Source organism: Pempheris klunzingeri, chromosome 12 (genome assembly GCF_042242105.1).
Source record: "Pempheris klunzingeri isolate RE-2024b chromosome 12, fPemKlu1.hap1, whole genome shotgun sequence".
Lineage (NCBI taxonomy): Eukaryota > Metazoa > Chordata > Actinopteri > Acropomatiformes > Pempheridae > Pempheris > Pempheris klunzingeri.
Genome location: NC_092023.1, coordinates 23268578 through 23289146, shown reverse-complemented (window position 1 = coordinate 23289146; position 20569 = coordinate 23268578). Strand labels below are relative to the sequence as shown.

Sequence of the window (20569 nt, the reverse complement as noted above, 5' to 3'; positions counted from 1 at the left end):
ACTCATTGTTAACGTGTACAAACTGAAATCGATCTAATAAATAAGATTTAAACCAGCTTAATGTGGTTCCTTTTATGCCAATGAACTGCTCCAGTCTCTGTAATAGGATGTGATGGTCAATGGTATCAAATCCAGCACTCAGATCTAACAAGACCAGTACAGAGAGAAGTCCTCTGTCTGATGCCATAAGGAGGTGGTTTGTATCCTTCACCAGTGCTGTCTCTGTGCTATGGTTCACTCTAAGACCTGACTAAAAATCCTCAAATAGATCTTTGAGAGAAAGGGAAGGTTGGATATAGGTCTATAGTTGGCTACCCTGAATCAAGAGTAGACTTTTTCAGGAGAGGTTTAATTACTGCTACTTTGAAGGAGTCCCTCGGTAGTCTATGCCTATAGAAGCATAACTAGGGGCTGGTCCAAGGCCTGAGCCAGCCCTAAACCATAAGCTTTATCAAAAAGGAGGGTTTTTCGCCTACAAAAAAATCCAAAAAACCGTGGTAAATCCAGCTCAATGCTGTGGGCCTCAGGCTGGAGCCCCTGGCTCCACTCATCTCTCCATCCAGTTGTGTCAGCTGCGCACGGATAAAATCACAGAGCTTTAAGGAAGAATCTACAAGACTGTGTTCAAGGCAATCAGCAGTGCTGCAATTGCCAGGCTCAAATCTAGGGGTTCTCAGCCTCCGCCTCCACCACCACCGCTAAGGATGGCCATCAAAATTCATTCCCAGCTATGCCTGGACAGCTGGAAAGAAAATGTGTCAGACCCGTAGCTACATTATCAATGGAGTACAGAATTCAGCTTTGGGTCCATTTGACCGTAGTCAATTCTCCCTTATTAGGATGGCTGCCTAATTTGTGCTCCATCTTGCTGCCCAGTTGTAGAGGGCACAAGGAGGGTGATTACGCACATTCAGTCCCTCGGCTTCAAGGTGACTATCAAGGAGAGCAGCCTCGAGCCCAGGCAGCGGACAATGTTTGTGGGACTTTGTCTGAACATCCCTCACCCCTCAGAGGGCAACAAACATTCTAGTCATGATCGCTTCTGTCTCTGTGGGCAACTAGAGAGGGCAGGCACGTCTTGGTGCAAACAGCTAGTTGCTCTGTTGTGTATCACTTAAATCACCAGGGCGACACCACGTCAAGGATCCCTGACTGAAGCCCCTTATGAACCTATAGAGCAGCCCAATCTTAAGTCTCTGTCTCTCAAGAAAGCTTTCCTCTTGGCTGTATGTTCTACCAAGAGTGGGTGAGTGGGTTACATGTGCTGCCTGTAAGTGCTTGAGATGGAAAGTGAAGAACACAAGTGTGTCTCTCTCACCAAGTCCTTCCTTTTTGCAATCATTCAAGGTGGAGACCGTGGTGACGGTAATCATTCGGGCTCATAGATCCATAGTTAGAATCACAGCCTACATTATAGCCCACATTTGAAAATAAGTGGACAAACTATTGGAAACGGAGACAGTGTGTGTAAATGATGTCAAAAATGACGTCTTTGTGAAACTTCTATTTAACCATGCAACTACTGCAGCAAGTTTGAATTCATGTGCTGCTGTGGATAAGACCAACAACAGGAAAATACACTGTATGAACACTGGGATAAATGAGAGTGCTATATTATATTACAGCTCTTTATTGTTTGAACATCTGACAGTTAGGATGTTGGCCATACAAACAGGCAACCATCCAGATATTATTGGTGATGGTTTCAATAAATTCAGCATGTTTATTTAAGGACAACTAAGAAAAACAACAGTATACAAAATATGACAGACAGCAATATATACAAAATTACAAGCAACTCTGCCAACCAGGACAAAAAGGGCTTTTTGAGAATTCAGTAGAGGTTTCATCAACTGACCCATTCCAACAAATCAAACCCTGATAGACTGCGGCAGATCCTGTGTGGTGGGTGTGAACACGCTCAGTCCTCATCTCACTCCATGTCCCTAGAGTCCAGTTCACTGAGGAACCTCTGACACTTGGCCATGAGGACTTGGATGGCCTCTGTGACCAGGACATCTGGAGGCAGGACACCAGTTGACTCCACAGTAACTGTTTGAGAAAGAGATTTTCACATCACATCATTTCTACACTTTGGTCAATCTGAATGAATGAAAGAATGGAGATGTTGCATGTTCAGTGAACTTTAGAGTTGCTGGGACACAGATCTGGTCTGATCTTTCACAGAGCCCTGTTCTGGACTGATCTTCTCATTTTATTTTAGGCAACAGGGATATTAAGTGTACCAAGTGAGCCTTGGCTTTCACTGTTGTCTTCATTTACTAAGATTCTTTTAGTCTTTTAGAGTGAACGTACAGATGAAATGGTCACGCAGCCTCCCCAGCTTCACCACATTCTTGAGGTCGTCATGTCTGAGGACTTCCCTGCTGCATGTGTCCAGGCGACTGTTCACTACTTTGGCGACTTTCTTCCCTGAGAAGGACAATGCAGAAGTCAGAGGATTACATGCACAGAAATGAGGGACTTCCTGCACACTTAACAATTTCACTCCTCTTCCATCCCAACAACTTCCACTTGGGCCCTGATGAACTGTAACAAACAGAAGAATTATGCAGGATGTCGACTAGCCTGATGACAATTTAGGACTGTCACTGAACCCTTCCTTAATATACTGTCAAACTGTCACATGAAGACAAATCCAGCTGCTGCTGAGGTAGAAATGTGATGCCTGCTTTCAGAACATTGTCCTCACACACACACACACACACACAACATGTACTTAGTGTTTGGTCGTGCCCTCTCAAAACTTTCTTGTTGGCCAGGATAGTTCTTTCTTACCATTCACATCTTCCAGGTCAATAACTCCCCGTGAGAAGCAGCGTTTTAGGCGCTCTGCCTTCTCGCCCTCCACCTCTTCCAGCAGGGTGATCTCTGGGAGGAGGCGGTAGCTGGCTGTTGCCACTGGAGAGAACTTAGCATGGTCCTTACCTAACCAGAGAACACATGTCAGGCAGCAGAACTAGAGCATGGACATCATCAGGGTGTCTGCACTGACAACACCGTGTCCAGCTGGCAGCATATGAAGATAGAACCTTTCCCTTTGAGATGTATGAGCTGCATAACTTATACATCTTACACAACTGTAACAGAGTAACTAGAGACATGTTTCTCTTTGGTTAGTTCAAATCACATCACATCTGTATGTGTGACAGACCTCCATGCACTTCCTAAATCTGGAAACACATTTTAGGTCAGCAAAAAAATCTCCATCACACATGTTCCTACTCCTGTATCTGTATCCTGATCCACATCAAAAGCTTGTACCAATTCCTTTGACACAGTGCATAATAATGTCCAGCTCCTGTCCTGGCCGCAGTTGGGCTATCAGGATGTCATCATGTACTGGTCCAATGCTGGAGTCTGCAAACACATCTGCCTGATTCCCAATGGGGACCCACTTTATGCTTCCAGAATAAACTGAGACAAGACAGGGAGGAGAGAGAGAATGCCATTAATGTTTGATCTTACACAGGGACACAGGTGTTTGGGTGGAAGCAGTAATCCTTGCCCCCTCTGGTGTCCCTGAAACCTACCCATGTGGTTCACATACAGCTCTCGGGGGTCAGAGGAGTCTTTGCTGGCTCTGGGGTTCCTGCTGCATTTAATCTTCAGCTGCAGTTGAATGGTGTCTATTTCTGAACCTTCTTCCTCTGCTGACTCCTCACCTGGAGTAAACAAAGCAGAAGTGAACAGGCTGACCTCTGCTGTGGTCACTGCACTCCGTAACGACACACTAGGAGAAACAGAACGGATGAAATTAAGCACAACATACAGGATGTTCTCCATTTGATGGAACAGTGCCCACAAATGCAGCTTTGGTGTGGAGTTGTCAGAGTAAGCATCACATTGCTTCAATGACCGACTGAATAAATACTGATAAGAGGTGAGTGTTCAAACAGTAGCCAGCATACTATGGGCTGCAGCTTTGTTCATCTTATACTTAGAAATGTTGGCTGATGACCCAATGACTGAACTAACGGCTCAATGTCAGAAGGTTCCAGCTGTTATTTCCAGCTGTTTCTGCAGTACATCTTCTGCTACTGAGCTTTTTCAGGTTGGAGCTCCGGGTCGTCCATGTTAACCAGACTGACAACAGACATGGTTGAGCTGATGACAGGTTCAAACTCAGTCTTTGACTTTTAGGGCTTTTTAACTTACTTGCCAATGTGGAAAGTTACACTTAATGACATTCCACAAGGGACTACAAGGGAGTTGGATAGTTAAACACATTAAGTATGTACACTGAGTGAACTAACTGCTACCATGGTAGCGAGTTTGTGAGAGTTTGTGTGTGTGTGGTTGGCTGTGCTGTCTTACCAGAGTTCCTGTACTCAAACAGGCGGGGGTCAGCTCTGATGGGAATGAGGCCTAATCTGTGGGCCAGGACTTCATCCTGGACAATGGACGTGTTGTTGTAAATAAACACCTTCTCTATAGCCATGGTCGGTACCTAAAATATAAAAATAAAACAGAGCTCTAACAACATATCTGTATGAAGAGATTCAAAGACTGTCCACATGCACCAAATTGGCCATTTCTTCACATTAGGTAACATACAGAAGACAGAGTCAAAACAAACAGGGTAGAAAAAGGCCAAAAACGTCATCTTAGGTCCACATGGTGCATAGCTTTGTTTGGACGTAGAACAACAGTGACAGGACAAGTGAATGGAGCCCCACCTCTGCTAATAAGACTCTCCTGAAGGCGTTCGCAATGGCTGCGTCTATCCCCACCATGTCAAACTCCATGCTGCTCTCATCCAGATGCACAACGTCAATTCTGAAGTTCTGCAAACAGAGTCCAAACCTTCAGCTGACAGTTGTACAGCAGTTTGAGTGCTCACTGGTTCACAACTCTCACCAGACTGACTTTAACTGAGTCTGACAGTCTGAAATTAAAGTAGCATGTTCATGCTTTCCTTTTGGACATAAAATGTGAAATCATGTTTCAGGCTGACACCATTCTTGTACAGACATGTGGCTACATTTCAGAGACCATACACATTTCTTGCCCCCTCCCATTAAAATGACTAAAAGTCAGCTGGTTTGAGCCCCGATCCTTGATTAAAACAATCTGAAGAACAAATCAGCTTTATTGGCCAAGTATGTGAGCACATACAGTGAATTTAAACTTGACATATATCATATAAAAGTATATGAATAGAAATAACTAAATAATGGTGAGCAGGAGGACAGAAGTGCTGGAAAAATACATGTGTGTACACACAGACAGATGTGTGGATGTGTATGGTACATACAGCGTGCTCACATTTACACTACTCACAAAAAGTTAGTGATATTCGGCTTTCAGGTGAAATTTCAGGATGAACCTAAAATGCATTCTCACCTTTCCAGGTGAACTTAATGTGACCTTCTCTAAACCTTTGAATGCACATGTCCAACTGTTCAGTGTCTCAGTACTTTCTGCACAAGTTGCTGTTCTCTAACAAGAAGCTTAACAGCAACATTCACAACAGGTTTGATCCATGAATCCACCAATACATTTCCTGCTTCAGTTAGAATTGGTATTTAAACAGTCCTCCTCATCCTGCTGTTCACATTCTGACATCATGAGACCAAGACGACACCTAACTATTGATCAGCAGCACCTCAACACTGGAGGCTTCAAACAGGAAGTCCTCAGACGGAGGTGTTCACTGAGCTTAGAGGGTCACAGAGTGTCATCAGGAGGTTGTAACAGTGATACAGAGACTGGAAGAGTCACAGAAAGGAGAGGAGTGGACGTCCTTTGGCCACGTCCCAATTTATTGAGACACTGAAAATGTTTTGTTGTGGTATACCTACCACTGTTGGTAGATTTTCTTCAAATACATTGTTTAAGATGAAGAAATGACCATTGCATGCTTCTACTTAAATGCCCTACTTTTGTGTATGAGTATGACTATCCCTATGAATGAATATCCCTAACGTTTTGTGAGTAGTGTATATTGACAATGATGACGTGAACATGTCAAACTGGAGCTAAAGGGATACTGGCTTTGTATTATTACAGTGGGGGTAGTTCATGTACGTGACTGCTAACTTTCCACCCACAGCTTCTGATCTGCTGGCTCTGTTCTATTAAACAATCGAATGTATAAATGAATAAAACAACAAAACAGCCACTGTTATTTTACTGTTCAGTAAAAGCTGGTTCAACATGAAGCATTTCATGTCAGCTGACGATGTTATACGTTAAACAGTGATGATCTGCAAATATTGCCAACACTGGTCCTGAGACGGTCCCAAAAGCCACCCACACGACTCTAATGATAGAAATTTACCTTTTGAAATTTCTGCATATCCCAGGTGTCATCATAGCCAGGGTAGTTTCCTGGGAAATCTGATGTATGGACCTAAAAGCAACAAGACATCCGGTCAGTGAATGAGCAAACAGACTGAGGATGCTGCTGAAGTTTCTCTGTGGTGACTAGTAGGAAAGGCCAGACACACTGTTACATGGGGGGGGGCTTTTTGGCTGCAGCACTGAGACTGTCCCACAATGAGTTTGCTGTTATGCTAGTCCAGGTTGACACACTTTCTGGTTGTGTGCTGTCTGATAGAGAGAGTAGAACAGTGACAGCCTCCACTGTGACCACCTCCACCTGGAGAACATGGGTTTGTCCCGATTCTGGTGTCTCCAGAGCAGGTTTCTGGCAGTCTGGACACGGTGTGTACGAGCTATAATGCTGCTTCTAGGATTTCTGACAGGGGACCGCGACCGAAGGCGCTGAAATGTCCTCTTTTTTTCCTCTCTTCTTTTTCTGAGTGTTTCCTGACGACAGAGAGGCCCTCATCCCACCAGCCTTAAACCTCACTTACGTTATTCACACCAAACTCCCCGAGTATTACACGATTCCGGATTTCTTCCACGTTCTTCATGGCCGCCGCCATCTTGCCCTGTAGTCTGCTTTGCTCCACCCACACTTCCGTTTTCTTCTTCGTCTTCTTTTCGGTTTCCTGGCGGGTGGAAACTAACGTTTACCGCGCATTACCGCCACCTACTGTGTCGGAGTGTGACCCGCATTATATATACATATATTCTTATTACTGACCTTAATCTCTCTGTGTGCTGCTATCCACATAACTGAAACTAAAATATTCATATTTTTAAATCTGTATAGAATTTCCTACATCTCATTTACTACATTTATCTGTGCATCACACATCTCTTTCTAGTAACTATTTTGGTCTTTTTCCTATTATTTACTTGAATACCCACATATCAGACCATTTTTCAACCACATTAACTGCCTCTTGTATTTTTCCCACATAATAATAATCTTCTTGATAAAGCTGACTTCATTGTGACTTGTACAAATCTATCAAATGAAGTCTTTAATCCAGTTATATGTTCTACCTGCAATTCCTATCATATTTAATTTAATCAATAATCCCTCCTTCCAAACCATATCATATGCCTTTTCTTCGTCAAAAAAAAACCAACTGCCTCTACAGATTCTTTATTAACTTGTGCTTTCCTAATCTCTGTTTCCAGACACATTGTTCCTCTAGCCCTCGTAAATTAACTCAGATGAAGTGACAAAAATCTTTCTGTAATTATTCTTTCCATTAGCTGTCCTATATGAGATGCCAGTGATATTGTCCTATAATTTATTGGACTTGGTGGGCCCTTCCCTGGTTTTCTAATAGCTGGCAATTTTCCTCCTTCCTCTACCTTATTATAAAAAAAAAAAAGCAGGTGTCATAGATGCCGAAACACCTAAATGTTTTAACATTGCATAACAACATTGCATTCATTTCTTCCAAAAGCAAATGGAGCATCCATCGTACTGTTGATACCGTCTATCCTCTCCAGTATTCCAGGTCTAGTCATTGTCCTTCCTCACTTCCTCACTTCAGTCAAGTTATCAGAATCACACCTACAGGTGGTGATTTACCAATTCCATTACATAAAGCTTGCCAGCTTTGCCTTTTCGCTTTACGTATCATTTTCCTAACTTTTGCTTGTGCTTGCTTGTATTTAATCAAATTCTGAAAATTGTGAGTTTTTCTTTATTTCCTGAGAGCTTTATTTCTTTCTTTCACCGCTTTCCACACTCATCTGTCCACCATGGAAATGCTTTTCTCTTCATTCTTCTTTAACCTCTGGAAACTTCGAGTAATGTTGTCTGAAACTTCTTATCTCCTCAAAATCTTCATTTCCATCATCAATCAATCTTTAGAGACCCAACGATTCAGGAATTCAAAATGAAGGATTCAAGAATCCTCATATATGAATAATAATAGCAGGACTAATATCAGTAAAAAGTGTGCAGTGATTCATGAAGCCAGAGAACCACAGCAGGAGAACCAGGACAGGATCCACAGGAACCAGAGAACTACAGCAGGAGAACCAGGACCAGGATCCACAGGAACCAGAGAACTACAGCAGGAGAACCAGGACCAGGATCCACAGGAACCAGAGAACCACAGCAGGAGAACCAGGACCAGGATCCACAGGAACCAGAGAACCACAGCAGCAGGACCAGGACCAGGATCCACAGGAACCTGAGAGATGAGAAGAGCACAGAATTTACAGAATTTAATGTCTGTTACTAACTTGGTATCTTCCCCCTGGTCCAAGGCCTGAGCCAGCCCTTAACTATATGCTTTATCAAAAAGGAAGAGTCTTTAAGGACTTATTGGGGCAGCCTGATAATAAGGAGTTACAATAGTCCAACCTAGAAGTGACAAATGCATGGACTCATTTTTCTGCATCATTCAGTGACAAGATGGGCCTGATTTTAACAATATTACGTAGATGGAAAAAGGTATTAGAGTTAAAGGACAAATCCTGATCAAATATTCCTCCCAGTGGAGCTGGAGGCCAGAGTAATGCCATCCAGAGTAGTTATAGTGTTAGAAAATGTGTCTCTAAGGTGTTTAGGGCCAAGCACAATCATTTCAGTTTTGTCTGAGTTTAGCAGCAGAAAATTGCTGCTCATCCAGGACTTTATGTCTTTAAGGCAGACTGTTAGTCAACTGATTGGATTCATCAGACTTTATTGAGAAGTATAATTGGGTATCATGTGCTTAACAGTGGAAATTAACAGAGTGCTTCCTGATAATATTACCCAGAGGAGGCATATATAAAGTAAGCACCGAACCTTGTGGAACTCCATGTCTAACCTTAGTGTGGATGGAGGGCTCATTGTTGACATGTACAAACTGAAATCGATCTGATAAATAGGACTTAAACCAGCTTAATGCAGTTCCTTTTATGCCAACGAACTGTTCCAGTCTCTGTAATAGAATGTGATGGTCAGTGGTATCAAATGCAGAACTCAGATCTGACAAGACCAGGACAGAAAGAAGAACTTGTTGAGGGCATCAGGCTGAGATGGATCTCTTGGGCACTGTGAATCCCTGGTGTTGTAGTGTTGTTGATAGAGAAATGACCCTGGATTTTCTGGGCATGTGTGGCTTTGGCCCTCTTAATGCCTGCAGTCAGCTGTCTCCTAGCTGCTCTGAGAGCTGGTGCAGCACCTGCAGCGACCCTGACTTTGAGCAGAGCTCTGACCTCTGCGTTCAGCCAGGGTTTCTGGTTCAGGTAGGCGGTGGTGACATCCTCTGTCCTCGGCTGAGGATGTGCATTCCCTCCAGATCCACCCCTCCTCCACGTGTAGCTGCCTCTCTGAAGACCTGCCAATCTGTGCACTGAAAGCAGTCCTGCAGCGCTGCTGGGCCACACAGTGATAATCCTTTGTGTTGGTTTAGTCACCTCCACATAACATGAACCACGACAGAAAGCCACCCACCTCTGAGCTCGGTTCTGTGCCTGAGTTGTTCTTGCCATTGCCGCCTGGTTCTTGCTCATGTGGGGATTCTTGAATGTTTACTTTTAAATTCCTGAATGGGGTCTTTCTCTTAATGAAAGAGTTTGGTCTGGACCTGCTCCGTATGGAAAGCTTCTTGAGATAAAACTTGTTATGAATTGGCGCTATATAAATAAAAACTGAGCAATGGGACTGCTGCATGTATGTAAAATAAATTCATTTTCAGCGTATTGATTTAATGGGTTGTAGGCAAGGGAAACAGACATGAATCTTTAAAGCTTGCCTAGCCATCAGATTCTGCATCAAATCCAACTTACTGATGACAGACACCATGCAGCTATTTAGCTACTACTTTACAGAAACTGTGCCGCTGTAGTTATTCCTTTTTTAAAGGTGATCCTGGAATGTTTATCCAGATATGTACTCAGTTCTTTAAATGTCTCTGAAACATTAAATGAATAACATGTTTGTGTTCTAATGTCTTTAAGTATATTTAAGAACGATAGACTCGTGAAGAGAGATCATGTCCCTGTATGTTCACACAGACAAGAAGAAAATATATCCAGGAAATCTCATTTTAATCACATCCAAAATTGCAACAAAAAAAAAACATTTGATGAACAACACTTGTGATAAATATGTAGTAAATTCATTTTTGTCATTGATCGATTTTAGATTCTTCAGATCAGCCACCTTTTGCTTTGATCTCTCTGCATTCTCTCAGTCAGCCTCACGAGGTCGTCACCTGGATGGTTTTCCAACAGTCTTGAAGGAGCTCCCAGAGGTGCTGAGCACTTGTTGGCTGCTTTTCCTTCACTCTGCAGTCCAACTCATCCCAAACCATCTCAGTTGGGTTTAGGTGAGGTGATTGTGGAGGCCAGGTCATGTGACGCAGCCCTCCATCACTCTCCTTCTTGGTCAAACAGCCCTCACACAGCCTGGAGGAGTGTTTGGGCTCATTGTCCTGTTGGAAAACAAATGATGGTCCCACTAAGCCCAAACCAGATGGGATGGCATGTGGCTGCAGAATGTTGTGGAGACCATGCTGGTGTGTCTTTAATTTTGAATAAATCACCAACAACACATCTGAGATGCTGTTCATTTGTGGTTTCTGAGGCCGGTAACTGATGAACTTATCCTCTGCAGCAGAGGTAACTCTTGGTCTTCCTTTCCTGGGGGGTCTTCATGAGAGCCAGTTACATCAGAGTGTTTGATGGTTGTAATGATGGACTGTTGTTTCTCTTAGTGGTTGTTGCCATAAAATGGTTTAACAGTAGTCTAATAGGGCACATTGGTCTCAAACTCATTAAGAAGACAAGAAATTCCACAACTCTTGACAAGACACACGTGTAAAATGAAAACCATCCAGGTGACGACCTCATGGAGAAAAGGGGGCTACTTTGAAGAATCTAAAATATGAAACATACTCTGGTTTGTTTAACACTTTTTAGTTTGCTACATAATTCCATATGTGTTCTTTCATAGTTAAGATGTCTTCAATATTAATCTGTAATGTAGAAAATATAAAAGAAAACCATCAATTGAGAATGTGTGTCCAAACTTTTGACTGGCATTGTACACTGAAACTGCAAACACAAGTAAACAAGTCAATCACAATGAACCTAATACCTAAATGTGTCCATCACTCACTCGTCTCCATAGTCTGAACCCCAAACACACACTGTATGTACACTATCTATTTATTCTGGAGGCCATAAACTATGGAACTCCCTTCCAAAGGACATGATCAATCCATCCCCACTGTATTAAAGAAGCACATGACATTTGTCCACTACTTTCACTTTTCTCACATTATTATTATAATTTTGTTTCCCATTTCAGTGTATGTACATGTGCGTACTTCTACTGTCTAGTTTGTGTTGTGGCTGTGAGAGGGAGGTGCTTCTTTGACCCTGTGGCTGTTTTTGAGGCTGCAGACTGGGATGTGAGTGGGTCTCAGAAAACGGTGGCAGTGCACAGCTGTAGGAATCATGTGATGATACAGTAGTCTGTCGTTAGTTCATCATTGCTTTCCTTTTCATCACTTTTGCATCTGATTTTCCCTTTTTGAGGCTATGAGTATATGAGTACACTGGCTACTGAACACAGTGTTTATCCCGTCCATCAGTCAGCTGGTCCATTAATCGACAGCTGTAGTGGAGCGAGAGCAACAGGCCGGGGGTCGGATGGAGCCCATCATCCTGCTCCTCTTTCTCTGACCACCCATGTCCCTGTTCTGCGGGGAGGTGTTGGTGTTCTGGCGCGTTAGCTTAGCCGCATGGCTTGCTGTCTCCTTGATCTGCAGCTCCAGGTGTCTCTGGATGGCCAGGCCTAACTCCTCGGGGTCCACGGAGGCCCCATATACCTCCCATGTCATCCCTTCAGCATCCCACTTCACCTCCTTCACTGGGGACTTAGAAGCAGCACCCAGCTTCTTGCCTCCATCACTGTTGGTGTTTGGAGTTTGGCAGCAGGAAGTCTCACTCCTATTCTCCTCTGCCAGACAGATCCTGGGGAACACATGAGGTGTGGCAGTCTGTCCAGTCTGCACCCCAACATCCCTCAGCTCTTTGTGGGCTGTCATTGTCCCCATGTCCCGGGTTGTGGTTCTGACATGGCTCCCGAGACTGCTGCAGCACTCCACTGGACCAAAGTGTTTCTGGGATTGTGGCCCAGCAGCAGAAGGCAGCGTGCTGATCCAAGAGCAGTTGAGGTTGCAGCATCGCAGCAGGTGTTTGGCATCCAGGCCGGTCTCACTCACAGAAGAGATGAGGCGAGGCAGAGTGAGGTGGCTCATCGTTGAAGGGGGGGCCACGGCACGCTGGATGTTGTAGCTTGGCTCTACTCCTGCCAGGCGTGGCAGCAGCTGGGAGGGGGCTGGGATGGGTTGGGGGTGGCAGTATGCAGCAAATGTCTCCTCAAAATTGGCATGATGGATATAAGAGCAACAGCAGAGTGCCTTGTCACATTTAGGGGAAAGGTGGCCTTTTTCTTCAGCACCCTCCACTTTGGCTGCTACTTTGGGGGAAGAGCTGCAAACACACCTGCTCTGAGGCTGCTGTGCACCACCCTCCCCAATAGTGGTCCCCCTGCACATAGTCGTGATAATGTTGCACTGCTGCAGTTGCATAGGCTGCTTGCAGGCTAGCTTTGAGTGACTCTCAGCGTCTTGGATACTCTTATCGCCACCATAGCTCGCAAGTCCACAAGCACTGTCTGGAGTTGGGGGGGGCACTCCCTGTTTAAGCAGAGGCAAAGTTTCCGAGTGACTCCTGTGAACAGGCAGGGAGGCTGGCTTTATGTTCTGCACCGTCCTGCCAGCTTGACGGCTGTTATTGATTGCATTCACGGCGACCTCGTGCTGATGTGAGGCTGTTTGCTCAGTCAGACTATGGGGGCGGCTTGACACCCTGGAGGTCGCACAGCGCTCAGACGAGCTTTGATCCTGTTTACCTGGCTCTCCGCTGCCCATCGCACTGCTGCGGTGAATTCCTCTGAGAGAAGAACTTGTTAAATATCCTGTACAGATCTCACTGACAGCTTCCTTTGGCTCCTCCTGGCAGGTGCAGCCTGGTCCTCCAGCCAGCGTGGGAGGGGTTATTGCCTGGGTAGAGCTGTTCGAGGTTTCAAAGAGTGACTGACCAGAGACCATAGATTCCAAGGAAGCAGCTCCCACCGGTGGGTACAGCCCTGACACTGGACGCCCGTCCTCTGCCATGGGAGACCTTTCAGAAATAAAACCCAGAGTATTGATGTCGCACACTTTACCAGCGCAGACACATGACACACACAGCACAGAAAATTCCAAAAACAGTCACTCAATTTTTAAGCAATTTGGTATAAAGAGTGTAAGAATAACTTTTCTTACTGTACTGCCTCATTTATATTGGCCTATTCATCATAATCAAACGAAAAAGCAAAAACAATGATAAAAAAATGATGATATAGATAATTTTTTAGAATCATTTATACATGTATGTGTATATATGTGTACACCTTTCTGTGTGGCAGTAACAGCTAAACAATGTGAATGTTTTTTGTGTGTTTTAATTGCCACCAGTTGCGACACAGTGAATGTGGAGATTTAATGGGCCCTGGGGATCTGTTTGCTCGCTTTTCCCAGCTTGAAGTGCAGTTGGAACATGCATTAGCATTTTTAAAGAGTGACCCTGACAAAATTTTGAAAGGTGAAAAACTGCACTGTCCTGTCGGAGTTGAAAGGTGTAAGTCTGCTGAGCATCACAGGATCACAGGATCACAGGAGCATCACATTCCCTCTGCTTTATGCTAAGCTAGCCTAACCACATCTGTGCTTATCTCATGTTTGAGACTGTTCTCATGTCACTCTCAGAAGGTGGAGAAGTGTACGTCCCACAGCAATGAAGTATTCATTTAAAATAGTTGAAGAGGGTTCTGATCATGTGGATGTCTGAAAGCCAAAGTCATGAAGCAAGTCACAGGATCCAGATGAAAATGTTGGGTCATCATTACTGAAACCTGAATTTTGTAAGTTATATATTTTTTCAGATGCTATTCCAGATGCTAATATTCCTAGTATTAAACGTGTGTATAATTTTTCTAATTTTGAAATCTAAATCTAGATCGACCAAATTCTGGCACACATAGATAACATGGGACATTTTTCTGAAGGTAGGCTGCTGACTCATTCAAGGATGATCTCAGGAAGTGGGCTGAGCCCCCTTGAACCAGAGCCAAAGACATCACACACCCCTGGACAGCGTTCTCACAATCAAATTCCCACCTGTGGTACACACACACACACACACACACACACACACACACACTCAGTATGCTTGCACAAACAGATGCAATAAAGATTGCAGTCAGTGTATTCCCCAGCAGAAAAGAGGTTTTAAAGAGCTTCGTCCACCAGCTTACCTTTCACAATGAAATACTTGCTGCTGAGCCTCTATCCTCCCTTTCCTCTCCCTTTCAGATATGTCGGGTGATGGGAACAGTTCCCTAGAAAGCCTCATCCTCCTTCTCCACCTCCTCCTCACATCCACAGGTGACCTCTCCCTCTCCCTCTCTCTCTATCTTCCACTGCACTCCATTCAGTGAGCTGTGAGCCCTCTGCGCTCTCCTCCACAGCCCGCTCTCCTCTCCTTCCTTTGTCTCGGCAGCCCCCGGCTGTGCACAAGATGGAGGAGACCTTGAGATAATCCTCTGCTACATCTGATTACAAATGTGAGGATGCAATCTTCAAATCCCTGCTCTGTACGAGAGAGTGGAGTTGGTTAGTGGTTGGCTTATCCAGCTATAGTGGGAGAAGGATGGTGGGGGTGGGGGAATGATAATGAAAAGAGAGGCATTTGTCCGTCCACCTGGGAAGAGGGGAGCAGGGCTGACAAACGCGAATGTGACAATAAAGAGAACAGCCTGCTTCTCTTATTTGTCTTTCTTCTCAATTCTGTCTTTCTACCTTCACTCATTCACTCGCTCACACACACACACACACACACACACACTGTTTCACTCAGAACTGAGTTACCGCTTCAGTTTCACACTCTGTCGTTCTCTCACTCAACCTCCCTGCAACCCTCCCACCATCACCAACCCATTCTCCATCACTATCCCTGTTGCTATGGAAACTGCAATACTCAAAGGGCTGGTGTGTTTTTTTTGTTTGGAGCCAACAGACAGACAAAACAAATCAGCTGGGAACTGTTGGTGCTTGTGGTTCGACTCAGCTGCAGTTAATTCACACACTGTTTTCCTGTCCATGTATGTCACAGAGCGCGGAGGACACCGGCGACTGTGACGATGGCGAAATGTTACAGATGGAGATGGTCTATGTGCTCGCACACAGGGTTGTGAGGGGCACTCTGAATCCTGGAGTACATAACCAGCTGCTTTATTGGAGCAAGAATTTCCACATATGGTCAGATGGGAGGAAGCATGTGTGGAGCTTAGTGTGGATCAGTTTATGGTAGCCTCCATGGCTGACTGTGACTGAGCGCACCTGTCGTCAGTCCTGATGTCAGACAGACTTGTCTTTACACGTTCTGGTGCAGTCAGTTTGGAATTTGCTTCTTACTCATTCCTTTGTGGAACAGGGCGAGACACGTTTACCTCTGATGATGCACTGATCTGAACTTTGACACGCAAAGTCATTTCGAGTGGGGGCACGACTGACCTCTGAATCATAGGACAAACATTCTTGTTTTCTGGCTGCAGATGAAATAGTACAAGCAGCGTAAAGAAGGGGAGCTGCTTGTCCGCTCCCAGTGTGAGGACAGTGACAAAGGTTAATGACAGTCAGACATGGGCAGTACTTCAATTTAATGTATTTAGAATATTTCATTACAAAATACAGATTTTCTTATTTGTATTTTGGACAGAAAACAGTGTCGTTATGTTAATTGTAATAAAATACTTAAAAGAGCTAATAAATACTTCAAATACATTATTAATATAATACATATCACAGTTAAATAAATTAATGTCCTGTTAGGTCCATCGCTGTGAGCACTGTCAACTGCAGAACTTCATTTGTGTTCCCCCAGAACACAGAGGCATGTAATCAAGATACTGCAGCTCAGGCAAGATGGCTGAATGACACTAAAACACATCAGAAGCCTTGGCGCAACCCCAACAGCCCCTTAAACCCCCTTGTATTCCCACCGGCATGCTCCACTCTCAGAATGCAGGGCTCCTGTCTGCGGCCACAGTTAAAAAGCAGTCAGCTGCTGCAGGACCTTTTCCTGTGGTGCCCCTCCCTCTGGAATAACCTCCTGTCTCAGTCTGGAAGGCCTTTAAATCCGAACTTACAACTCACCTTTTCACTGTAACTTTCAGTTAGTTGCTCCTTCCTTGAATACTAGAAGCCTTGTAACTGTTACCATTATGGTCTCGACAGGTCAGTCTCAGTCTCAATGATCTATGAAGTCTTGTTCATATAGTGCTTGCTTGTCCTGCCAATGGGAATACTGTAGATTTTGTAAATGGCAAATAGTGTGTATTTGTATAGCTCTCTTCAAGTCATTTAGACTACTCAAAGCAGTTTTACATGACATCCTCATTCACCCATTCACATCCATTCATACAGGAGGAATCTAGGAGACTATTCTTTCATACACATTCACACACTGAAGCTGTGCAAGTTGGAGTTCAGTGTCACTCCCAAGGACACTTGGACATGCAGACTTGGAGGAGGTGGGGGTTGTTTTCACTGCATCTCTCTCAGCCTCTGTTAGTCAGTTTCCTTTCTCCTCTGTGTGAATGATGTGCTTGGGATTTGTCTCTGGTTTGTTTGTGTCCTCTCTCCAGGTCTCCGTGGGGGAGCTTGTGTGGTTCTAGCTACTAAGCATGTGTCGGCGTTCTGTGTCCACCAGAAGCGCTGTCATCATTTTAAATGCTTATCCAGTTTTAAGGCATATTTTATAATACATTTTTAGACCAGGATTGTATATAGGCTCTCTACTAGGTAAAAGATTTTAGTCATCGGGTGCACAGATTTTAAGCATTTCGATCTGCAAAAACGCTTGTTTTGAGCCCTGGAGCATCAAGACAGGTCACACAGGCCCATTTGTTGGGCCCGTGTTAGTTTCGCTGACTTGATGTCCTCACTGTGTCACTCTTACTAAATCCGGATCACCACTGTGGGCTCAAGGCTGGTTCCCCTACGTGTAAGTGCCTGAGCCATAGCATTACTGGCCAGCAGCAACCACTACTCTCCGCAACTGGTCGCTAACCGATGCTATACGTTAAGCAATTTTGGCTCTCGTGCTGGCTCCCTTTTTATTTCTGTTCCCCAGCCACTCCAGTCATAATCCATGGCTCCACTTACCTCTCCATCCGGCTGTGTCAGCTGCGCACAGAATCCAGGAGGCTGAAAAGTTCATGGACGCTATTATCTTCGGACCAGCACAAACCGACATAAACACCTTTATGTTATTCACCCAGGCCTTTACACCCACACCAGTTCTAACTTCATTTTCCGTCAGTGACTTTGTTGACAGTTTCAATTTTAATATCACTAATGGTTAAGATGCCATTGCCCCATTGAAGACTAAAGTGGTCTCTGGTAAGAGGAAAGCACCATGGAGGAATGCCACACTGAAAACGCATAAAAGAGTGTAAAAAGGCAGAACACCTCAGTGATATATAATTACAGACCAATATCAAACTTGCCTTTTCTGGGGAAGGTCATTGAAAGGGTTGTTTTCCTGCAGCTTAATACCTTCCTGGTGCAAAATAATTCCCTCAATCTCCTTCAGTCTGGTTTTAGACCACACTATAGCACTGAGACTGCACTTGTTGAAGTTTTAAATGACATCCATCTGAGTAGCGACACATCAAAAATCTTAGTTCTAATTTTATTGGATCTCAGTACTGCATTTAATACTGTTGACCATGAAATACTGTTGGACTTATTAGAAAAGTGGGTGGGACTGTCTGGCACCGTGTTAAACTGGTTCAAATCTTACTTACAGCATAGGGACTATTTTGTGTCAATTGGTAATTTTAAATCTGAGTGAACAAAGTGGAGTTCCTCAAGGGTCCATTCTCGGACCTCTTCTTTTTAACATCTATATGCTTCCCCCTGCTCAGATCATTGAATCTTACAACATCTCGCATCACACTTATGCAGATGACACACAACTGTACGTGACAGTGTCTCCACGTGAGTACACTCATGTCATTTGCTAAACAAATGTATCAAACACATCAATGAGTGGATGTGCCAGAATTTCCTACAACTAAACGCAAATAAAACTGATATAATTGTTTTTGGTCCCAAACACGAAAATATTAAAAATCAGCACTCATCTTGACACCTTGAAATTAAAGACCACTTATCAAGCCAGAAATCTTGCTGTTATAATGGACTCAGACCTAAATTTCAATTCCCACATAAAAGCAATTATCAAATCAGCCTCCTACCACCTTTAAATTATAACTGTATTAATGACTGACTTATAAAGATGTGAGGTGTCCAGACCCCTCAGGTCACCTGATTTAGGTCTACTCAGCGTTCCCAGAATCAGAACCCAGCAAGGTGAAGCAGCTTTTAGTTTCTATGCTCCCCACCTATGGAACAAGCTTCCTGAACACCTGAGCTCTGCAACTCTGCTAAAATGCTTAAATCAGGCCTTAAAACAATAACGTTTACTGTGGCTTACCAATAATAGAGCTACATAACTGCTTTTAATTTGTAACTATTTATACACATGCTTTTATTGTCTTTTAATGCATCTTCTCTTAAGCTTTAACTTTTTTTATCTTTATGCTTTTATTATCTTTTACATGCAATTTAATGTTTCTCTGTCTTGTTTTTATCAAGGAATCAAGGAACTTTATTTGTCATACCAACACACATTTACACATGGGGTGGTACAAAATTACACTCTCAGGTCCCGGTTTAAGGCACAATAAATATATAGAATAAAATATAAAAAATAGAGGTATTATATAAAATAGAAGCACTAAAGGAAAAAGAGCAGTATAAAATAAAATAAAAATGTACACATCTATGGAGAACAAGATATAATCAATTAACATAATGAAACAATAATGAAACAAGCAAAACGGGCAGCCAAATTTAGCTTAGCTAAATATGTGTGCATGTGCAAAATATGCGGTGTGAGGTAGTCCAGTTGGCCAGGTGGCCTATATTGCACCTGTGAGTAAAGTGTTCATAGTGGGGGGGTGGCGTAGGGTCTACAGAGCACCACCAGAGTTCAGCAGTCTAACAGCTTCCAGAAAGAAGCTGTTCCTCAGCCTGGTGGTCTTGCTCCGGATGCTCCGCAACCACCTGCCTGAGGGGAGAGGGTCGAAGAGAGTGTGTGCGGGGTGGGTGGAGTCCTTCATGATGCAGGTGGCCCTTTTCCTGCATCTGCTAGTGTAAATGTCCGTGGTGGTGGGTACGCCGCTCCCCACAGTCCTCTGTGCAGCTTTCCCCACCCTCTGCAGAGCCTTCCTGTCTGCAGCAGAGCAGCTGCCGTGCCACACAGTGATGCTGGTGCAGAGGATGCTCTCCACTGCACATCCGTAGAACCTCCTCAGGACTGAGCTCCCCACTGGTGGGCCTTCCTGACCAGGCAGGAGGTGTTGCAGCTCCAGGTGAGGTCCTTGGTCAGATGTACACCCAGGTACCTGAAGCTGGAGACCACTTCCATGGCTGCTTCTCCGATGTGCAGGGGAGGGAGGGGTTGTCTGTCCCTCCTGAAGTCCACCACCATGGACCACCACCTTGGTTTTCTCTGCACCAACCCACCAGGTGTTCCACCTCCTCTCTGTACTCAGACTCATCATTGTTGGTGATGCGTCCCACTACTGCTGTGTCGTCCGCAAACTCCACTATATGACAGCTCTGGTGTTCTGCAGAGCAGTCATACGTCAGCAGAGTGAACAGGAGGGGGCTTAGCACAGCCCTGGGGGGAGCCAGTGCTGAGGGTGATGGGAGAGGAGACGGTGTTGTGGATCCTGACGGTCTGTGGCCTATTGGTCAGAAAGTCCAGGACCCAGTTCCTGAGTGAGGAACTCAGCCCCAGAGTGGAGAGTTTCTGCACCAGGGTCTGTGGTATGATGGTGTTTATTGTGTTTTATGTCACTGTAAATCACTTTGAATTTCCTTGTGTCTGAAAGGTGCTATATGAATAAATTTGCCGTGCCTTGCCCAGGTCTGTCTGTGGGGTGTCTGGAAATTGGTTGACATCCTCCCACTTCCATATTCTCCATGTATGTTTCCAATCTGGTCATAGTTTTGTTGTTCTTGATTGTTCTCTTAAATGTTGATTCTTGAAT

At 44.3% G+C, this 20569-nt stretch overlaps 1 protein-coding gene across 1 annotated transcript; it reads right to left on the bottom strand.

The window, feature by feature from the left end:
* Positions 1-1649: 1649 nt before the first annotated feature.
* Positions 1650-6932, bottom strand: polr1c (RNA polymerase I and III subunit C). Its single transcript, XM_070841045.1, has 9 exons — positions 6843-6932; positions 6305-6376; positions 4701-4808; positions 4339-4471; positions 3555-3686; positions 3286-3438; positions 2800-2949; positions 2317-2433; positions 1650-2052 (listed from the first exon to the last, which is right to left on the bottom strand). The coding sequence occupies exons 1-9, from the start codon at positions 6912-6914 to the stop codon at positions 1934-1936; spliced, it is 1056 nt and encodes a 351-aa protein (XP_070697146.1). The 5' UTR covers positions 6915-6932; the 3' UTR covers positions 1650-1933.
* Between the last annotated feature and the right edge of the window lie 13637 nt (positions 6933-20569).